Source organism: Pteropus vampyrus, unplaced genomic scaffold, assembly GCF_000151845.1.
Source record: "Pteropus vampyrus isolate Shadow unplaced genomic scaffold, Pvam_2.0 Scaffold120, whole genome shotgun sequence".
Taxonomy (NCBI): Eukaryota; Metazoa; Chordata; class Mammalia; order Chiroptera; family Pteropodidae; genus Pteropus; species Pteropus vampyrus.
In genome coordinates, this window is record NW_011888901.1 from 4,817,053 (window position 1) to 4,825,967 (window position 8,915).

An 8,915-nucleotide genomic window follows, 5' to 3' on the forward strand; every position below is an offset into this window, starting at 1 on the left:
GCCAGCCTGAACTGCTGAGGGAAGGGGGTGGACCCTGGTCTCAGTTAAAGAATTAAAACTCCACAGGAAAACATCTTCTAGGAAGGGGAATTGTCCCCAATGCCCACCCCAGAGATATGCATCTTAATGTTTTGTGGTTTTGCTTCAGGAGGAGGAACTATGGGTGGGAGGCTGGGGGCGAAGGGAGGGGGGCGGTATGACTGCAGAAAACTGTTGCTTTCTTTTCAAAGCAGGGGTCTCCTGACTCAGGGCTTCCTTATCACCCACGCACCACTCAAAATTCCTTAGACCTCTGACCCTTTGGCCTGGCCCTGCTCTCAGGAGCAGATGCAAGGGAAGAGATGAGGCTGCCCAATAAAAAAAGAAAACCACATTTTAAAAAATCACTTGGGGGGGGTTGATATTTGTGGATGGGAGGGGCAGAGTGACAGAGGCTGCATAGGGGTTGGCTGAGGGGTCAGCCCGGTGGGTGGGCTGCGGGGGACACTGCTTCTCCACAGCTGCTGGGGTAGGCATGGGGCAAGAGGGGCACGGGCTGGGGAGATGGGGAGAAAGGGGCCAGGGAAGAGCTGAAATGCAGCCCCACCCCTCTCCCTGGGGAGCTGGAATCAGTGGCAAGCACAAAGGTGAAGGTGAATGAAGAGCCTGAAGAGCCCTGAACCACACAGGGAGGGCACAGGAATGATCTGGCTGCACAAGGTCAAGCTCCAGTGTGAGACAGTCCTGAGTTTGACCTTGGGCTCTCCCTCTTAGTCCTCTGTGACCTGGTGGCTCCTGAGGCCAAGCATCCTCAGCTATGAAGTGAGGAATAGCAGCTCTGAGTGACTGCTGTAAGGGGTCTTGAGAGAGCAAATGGCAAATGTCTAAAGTGCCACAAACGCAGGACAGATTTAGCCAACAATGCTTTCCTCATTCCTCTACCTAAGTTTTGTGTCCTCTTTGTCTGACTGTCTGGCTTCCCAGAGCTGGCTGACTCCATGGGTCATATGCATCTGCATGTCAGGGGAACACTTAGGCTGGGGACCTGTATCTGGTGGGGTGTGTCAGCATGCACTGGATGAGTGAAATTCAAATGTAGAGGGGGATCCCCAGGGAATACCCCAGGGAATGTGGCTGAGACAGGACCCTCAAGAGCTCCAGTGTCCAAGGGACCAAGGAGTCACCAAGGAGGCCAGGAGGCGTTCTGTGGGTGAGTCCAGGCCCCCAGTGCATTTGTAATCAAGGCAGCATCCATGAAGACTTTGCAATGTGATCAGGAGACTAAGTTGGGATAGAAGGAGGGGCTCACAGGATCTTTTCATGCTGGTTTCCTGGGAGACTGTGGATAATATTTCACATTGGAGAGATCTCAGCACAGATTCCAGACACTTAAATCTTGTTTTATGTCATAATCAGTGCTTTGTGGCTGTCACCCTGCAGGGGCTTTTATCTAGTTCAGTACCAGATCCGTAGTGGCTGTTTACAGTGATTTTTGGAAGCAGGGCACACGTGTCTCCACACAGATGAAAGGAAGGGGAAAACATGTGCCGTCAGGTAGTGGGGATTAACAATAATGATGACTTATTACTCAATGACAAAAACAGGCTTGACTTCATTTCTGGGAGATAATTCTTTCTAAACTATGATGGCAAAAGATACGTCCAGATAATTTAATAATTTAAAATAGAAATAAATCATTTTTTTCTAATATGTTTCCTGGTAGATTAATTTCTTTTGGAAGATGAAAGCTCATCCTCTAGGTAATTACTTGGGACCCTGCCTTTCCAGAAAAGCAATTCCCAGGAACATCTATCTGGTTAGTTCTCGCTGGCTTCCTATGTAGAGACAACATAGGAAGATGGTAATGAGGAGGAATAAATCACTCCATCCTTGCAGTGTGAATGAAAGCTCTCAGGTCTTCCCCTAGTACTTCCCCTGCTCTAGGACTTTTGGTTTTGATCAACTGGATGATACAAATGGCCAAGAAGAAGTGGGTACCAATTGAACTGTTATTCATCATTTATTCCTGCGTGTGAGACCCGCTACTGAGAATAGGTTGAGAGAGCAGGAAGTGGGGAGAGAACATTTGGACACAGGGCTGGAGAAACACAGAATAGAGAGATGACAGCAGTGCTAAAGATGAACTCCATCTAGCTTTGCTGTTCACAGTAGACTGGCAGCTCTGTTTATTTTCTAATCAAGGTATCACCAAATATCAAATGTCCACAAGGATGCCAGAGCTTGTCAGACTCTAATAATATTATCTATTTATATAATACTGCCAGCTCATGGGAGCAAGTCTCTAATGTTGGCTGCTGTCTGCTGGCTGATGTTCTAGGAAATTGTTCAGTTGTCCTCTATACACCGTCACCCATTCTATTTGGGGTCAAAGCACCTCTGCGGGGGGCGGGGGCAGGGGAGCCTGATTCCAATCTTTCCTCTACTTCCTCTAGGATTTGGCAGGATCCCCTGGTTTAATCATGAGGTCTCTTGCTCCCCTCCACCTGCAATCTTCCCAAGTCTCCTGCTATCTCCCTATGTCTAATTGCCCTTCTGGCCTCTGGCCCCATGAACCCCACTTTGCTTGGACTCCCAGAACAGCCTTTTCTAGGGGTCCATTGCCACATCTGCCCTTTATAGCCTATTCTCCACACAATAGCTAGAGTGGTCTTTTTAACACCTAAAAGCAAAGCATGTCATCCTCCTGGTTCGAACCTCCTCATGAGTATGAGCTTCATACTCATAATTCCAATCTTTTTATCATAACCTAGAAGCCTCCACCCACATAATCTGGCTCCCACCTCCCTCTCCATCCCATGTAGCCTCACTTTCGCCCTGACCCGGCACTCCATCCAGGCTTCCTCTCTGTTCTCAGGAGTACCTAGCTTTTTTCTGCTGTTGGAGTTAATGCATACTTGTTACTTTGCTGGAAATATTCTCCTCTCCTTCCCCTCACTCCCAACTTTTTCCAGGATTGATTAATTTTTATCCTTCAAGTCCTAGCTTAAAGGTCACCTCCTAAGAGAGACAGACCTTTTTGGCTACCCAGTCTCAAGTGATCTGAATGACACAATTTGTCATTATCTAGTTGCTTGTCTGTATACTGATTTATTATCCATTCTTTGGTCTGAGTTGTTTAGCACTGTGTCCCCAGGTTGGCACACTTTAGGGCCCTGTATCAGTCAGAGCAGGCTAAGCTATGTGGCAGTAACAAACAACTCCCAAATCTTAGTACCTTCAAACCACGAAGGTTTGTTTCTCAATCGTGCTAAATGTCCATCACAGGTTGGTAGTGGCAGATTGGGGGGATGCTCCGTGCTGATGGAGCAGCTACACTCCCAAACATTCCCAGTGACCATACCATAGAGGCAAGAGCTTTGGAGGGTCTTGCACTGGCAAATGCATTCTCCAGTCCAAAATTGATTTATGTCACTTCCGTTCACAAGTCATTTACAGCTAGTCACCCAGCCTCACTCAGTCGCAGGGAGCTAGGAAGTTCAATCCTACCCAGTGCCCATGATCCTGATCCTGTTCCCCTAACCACTCATTTTATTTGGGTGGGCTGTTGCAGGCAGCTCTCTGGTTTAAACTTGCATTTGATAAAACGGTACCACCACAGAAGGTTCCTTCCACCAGGCTGCCCACAGCATTGTTTGCACCATGATGCTCGAGTATACATCATGGTTTCTGTTGCCAATCACAATCTAAGCTAACATTTCTTGAGCACTCACCAAGTTCCTAGCACTGCACTGAAAGTTTTACATGTAATCTCATTTAAATCTTCACACTTACAGTATGGAGATGCTGCTCCTACTGGGAACCTCGAGAAAGTGAGGTCCAGTGGTTACCTAACTTCCTAATTAAGTAATTGCTAGTTATATGATAGAGCCCTCCTTTCAACCTATGCTTCTTGATTCCAAACCTGTGCACTTGTTACTGTACAGGTTTGGGTCTGATTTCTAGGTTACAAATATCAGAGAGCTTCCTTTTTGAGAAGACTTCTACCCCTTCTCCCTTATAGTACCTAGCAGTTTCTGTCATGTAATAAGAATGCAATAGAAGTCTTTAATGTATATGAGAAGGCTAAAAACAGGATACCTAATATAGCAGACTAACACTTGGATATTCTCCTTACGTGTGTTTTTGTTAAGCCTGTTACTTAAGACTCAGGTAAAGCTTCTGTGCTTTTTGGTAATAGCTGTTGGTAGAGGGCCTGGATCTGTTAGTTGCTTATACATAGCAATCTAATCAAGGCACAAAGCCTCTCATATAACACACATGTAACCTAATGTATATTTAACAACGGAAGAATTAATTACACGGTGCTAGCTGCTATCAAATTGTGCTATCAAATTGAACAAGAACTAGTTTCCTTCCCCAGAGATTATAGAGGCAGATATTTAAACAAGGAATTGCAATACAGTGTGGCGTGCCCTGAGCTTTGTGTAGGGGTCAGTGGAGCCACAAATTCTGTGGAGGGAGAAGGAGGCTTCAGCTCCAGGAAGGGGAGGTTGGTTAGGAAAATCAATCCAAGGTAAAGCCCTATTTGGATAGAGAATTAACAGTTCCCTGCCTTTGGAGGACATGACGGGGGCACACTGTGGGAGAAAAACCTGTCGGTCATGAGCTTGCCCACTGTACTTCCTGCCTCAAGGCTACAGCTAGGTTTCTTGACCTTGTGACTTGGGTCAAGTTATTGCTAGGAATTAGTCAAGTAACTGCTAATGGGACATCATTAGCCAAGCAAGTCGTGGCCGCAGGTGGTGGTTACGCTTCAGGAGCCCCTGACTGGTGTCCCAACAGCCTCCTGGACCCTTACACACCTGCGCGCCACCTAATTTTCCTTTCTGTCTCAGGTCTGTCCTTTCCTTTTGCTTTCCACTACTTTGGCCTCGCCCTTACCTAAATCCATGACAGAAGCACCCTCAGCCTGCCCACGCTCATAACAGCCCCACCCGTCAAATCCGGCTCCAGATTCCTCCACTGCAGCAGCGGTCACGTGCAGCGCGCTCCGCCGCGGAAACGAAGATATGGAGCGGGGCGGTGCAGGCCTGCCGAGCCCGCCCCTCCCGCCCGGCACGGCTTGGAAGCGCCGCCTTAGATTGGCTAATAGGCACTCAGTGGGCGTGGCCACTAGGGGACCGGAGCGGAAGGGAGGGCGCGTTCTCGCGAGGCGGGGTTGCCTAGGCGACGCCGGGGGCGCGCTCGGGGGTGGGGAAGCGAGTCCCGGCTGCTCAATGACAAATCGGCTGGGGACGGCTGGGGTCCGGCCCCGGGAGAAGGCCAAGGGGAGGGCGGGGCGGGTTTAAGAGCGGCGGGCCGGGTGCGGACGGCCGAGGCAGCGCCGGACGGGTCTTAGGTGAGTGTCTGCGCCCCGGCAGGAGTGCCTCCAGGCAGGGTGGGGCTCGCGCTGGGGAAGTGGGTGGCTTCTTGCCCCCGCGCTCTCAGCGCAGGGCTGTGGCGGGCGGTCGGACACGTCGCGCCCCGAGGCGGGCGGAGGGCGACGCGGGAGCAGCGGCTTTGGGAAGTTCCCTAGAGAAAGCCTTCAGGCCTCCCAGACGGGTTTGGGGCTGAGGAAATGGGGGCGGTGCCCTAGCCTCTCCCTTTTCGCTGCTCCTTTCCTTTTCCCACAAATGGCCTCTGCTTCCACTTCCTGCCCTTTCAGGCCTTCGGCCCGAGGATGGTCCACTTCCTTAGTCCTTTAGTTGCTGTTGTGGGCAGAATGAGAACTAAAGTGTTGCAGAAACCTATCAGTACCTTAAGAACTTGGGCTGAACAGGGGTCATGTGCCAAAGTTGTTTGGTCCGTTTTTGGTCCTGTCTTGCAAATCACCATTAAGTTGTTTGTTTGCGCCCCCGCCTCCCTTCCTTTAGTTCCTTTCTGCTAGGGATTGGCACCGAATGTGGCTTCTAATAGGCACAGTGGACTTAAACTCTTTGCCTGGACCAGGGTTCAACACCTCACTTCTTGCCCTCATAGGTATATAAGGTTCTCCGTGGTTGGCTCAGAACTGCTAGTGGCAAAAATAGCTGCGTCCAGACTGCTCGTTTGAGCACTGCCCTTTCTGTGCTAATTTTCAGGTAAATATGGAAACGTTGTAACTTTGATGGTGTTATCAGGTGAGTCTTCTAGGGAGAAGTTCTCGTGCTTGGTGGACTGATTCAGAATTGTCAATGGAAAAGGCTTGGCTGCTTGTTCATTTGAGTTATTTGTGACTTAATTTGAACCCTTGTAGAACAGTGAACTTTTTGCTTTGTCCTAGTTTCCTAACCTCATTTCTTTGTGTTAAATTTTGGGGATGGATAATGGGCACTGATTATCAGAGAAGACAGCGTATCTTTTAGATGTGTAAGGGACCCATGTTCTAAGCAGAAAACTTGGAGCAATAGAATTAGAATATGAAAGTTCCCACAAATGGGATGACTGTGAAAGGTAGCATTGAATGTTGGGAAGAACAAGAGGGCAGAGTGTGAAGACCTAGCTAGGTTTGATGCTGGTTCTGAAACTTTATTAATGGTGTGATCTTGAGCATGGCTTTTCACTTATCTGTGCTGCAGAGTCCACAGCTGTAAAAAGGTTAGGCTTAAACAAGTAAGGAATGTATAAGGTGTTCTTTGTGGTAGCCGGGGTGGGACAGAGTTGGGGTGGGAATGAGGTCAGGCATCCACATCCCCTGTTTGTGATTTTAGTCATCAGCCAGTGTACTTTCTTCTGGGCACATCTGGGTCTTCCTTTTCTATTCACGGTATTTCTCATTGGAAAAGTGTGTACTCTTATCTGAGATCTCTCAGCAGGATTTCCCTGTGCCTGAAGAGTAGAACCTTTCCCAGGATTTTGGGTGGAAAAAAGTGGAGGTTTAAATTATTAGATATCTTTTGGTAACATCGGACCTAGACACATAAAAATTGGAAAACAAGAATTAAAGCCTTAAATGGGATCTAAATGGGTCTTGGTAGAAGGTGGAAGTAGAAACGCTCTAAATTCTTGCCTTCATTCTTCGAGGTTCTTGCCTTGACTGAAGATGGCTTGAGACTAGAAATTTTTAAATCAGAGAGTTGAGATAATCCTTTGTGTCACATCACCCAATCCCACAATATCTTTTTGAATTCAGTTACTAAATTCTTATCCAGTCTTCGAAGTTGGAAACATTGCTGGAGACCTTTTCTGAAAGTTCAGTTTGGAGACAATATAACAACCTAGAACTGCCATTTTGGAATAGATCTTGGTGAATTCTTCTAAGGTTTCCAGTGTAACTTGTCTCAAGGTGATGTGCAAGCCTCCCACTTTTCACTGGCTCCAACTACTTCTAAAGAAACAGCCCTTGCTCTTAGATATGCAAGACACTTGGATTTGTTTTTTAAAGTGAGTTCATGTGGCTGAAGAGAAGTCTTGAGTCAAAGAGAGCAGAACACCAAAGAAAGGGGAACTCGCATGGGAGGGGGTGGGGTAGGTAAGGAGGAGGAGGAAAACTAACATTTATTGAGCATCAGCTATCTGCTTGGCACAGATCCACTGATCTAACCGGTTCCAGATAAATATCTGGCCTTGGAGATAATATTGGACCTTGATCTGTCTCCCTTAGCTCCTCAGTTCTTTAGGTACCTAAGAATACAAGTATGGGTGTATATGTGTATGTTTTCTTAGATGTTCTAAAAGTAAAGGGGCCAGTAGGCAAGAGGGTGTATGAGCTTTTGGATGTGAGAGTGGAAAGAAAGATGAAGAGAGTGTGGAAGCTGAGTGTCAAAACCACAAAATATGTGGTTACTACAGCAACTACAAAATGCCATCCAGGTCTCAATTTCAAGTTTGTGTTACTTTAAAAAATAACTGCTTATAATTTTCCTGAGTGTTCTCTATTATGATTGTAGACAAATCTTTTGGGAATTTTTCCTTTTTTAAAATTTGCAATCTAAATGCAGAAAAAGGTGCTATTAATTGATCATTGCTAATATATTATTGTCATCGTTGCTTTTGTCAGTGCTTTGTGGGCAACTTACATACAATATCTTTTAGGTCCACTAGATTGGGCATTAACATAGAAAACATTAAGTTAGCTCTGAGCCAAATTAAAATAGTCCAAGCTATATGTAATTTTACTTAGTATATGGCGTGAGATAAAGGAAATATAGTAGTTTGGTCCTGTTTAGCTACCTCAAAGTTTGTCTTTTGAATGAATTTTCTACTGCTGTGTAATAAATTAACCTAACCTTAACAGTTTAAAAGGACATACATTTATTATCTCACACAGTTTCTGAAGTTCAGGAATCTGGGAGCAGCTTGGCTGGGTGCTTCTGCCTTTGGGATCTTTTCTGAGGTTGGAGTCATCTGAAGGCTTGACTGGGGTTGGAGAATCTGCTTCCAAGATGGCTCAATCACATGACTGTTGGCTGGAGGACTCAGTTCCTCACCATGTGGACCTCTCCATAGGACTCTTTAAAACGTGGCAGCTTTTTCCTCAGAGCAAGAGAGAGAGAGAGAGAGAGAGAGAGAAGGAGAAGGAGGGAAGGGGAGGGGAGAGAAAGAGGACAATCAAGAAGGAAACTGTGGTATCTTGGTATCTAATCTTGGAAGTGACATACCAAACCTGGTACAATGTGGGAGGGGACTGACTACCTGAGGGGAGCTTGAGCACCATTGGCATTCTTGGAGGCTAGCTACCACAATTTCTTTTTTTTAAGGTTTAGACCAGACATTATTGAGAAAATCTTTGTTTCATAAGCTTACTAAAGTATGCACTGTAGGAGGGTATAATGCATCTGGAGTTTTTACTATTCTAGAAACTTCTAATATTATATTCAAAACTTTATATTCTTTCATCTAGTTCTTCATTGTCAGATGCTAGAATTAATTAGCCAAATATGCAGTAGCTTTGGAAATTAAAAATTTAAATCTTACTGGTCCCTAAACCAAATAGAACAACTGAGTTTTTTTTTTTT

The 8,915-nt window shown here is 46.3% G+C and overlaps 1 protein-coding gene across 3 annotated transcripts in view; it reads left to right on the plus strand.

Moving 5' to 3' along the window:
- The first annotated feature begins 5,196 nt into the window (after positions 1-5,196).
- Positions 5,197-8,915, plus strand: part of RALB (RAS like proto-oncogene B) — a 45,515-nt gene continuing 41,796 nt past the window's right edge. Inside the window, exons 1-2 of one of the 3 annotated variants that reach the window (XM_023534118.1) lie at positions 5,252-5,338; positions 5,959-6,098. In XM_023534118.1, coding sequence (XP_023389886.1) covers positions 6,086-6,098 — 13 coding nt within the window. In that variant the 5' untranslated portion in view covers positions 5,252-5,338; positions 5,959-6,085. Of the gene's footprint in view, positions 5,339-5,958; positions 6,099-8,915 lie in introns of all 3 variants that reach the window. The other 2 variants (XM_011366106.2, XM_011366107.2) reach the window with 2 other exon arrangements.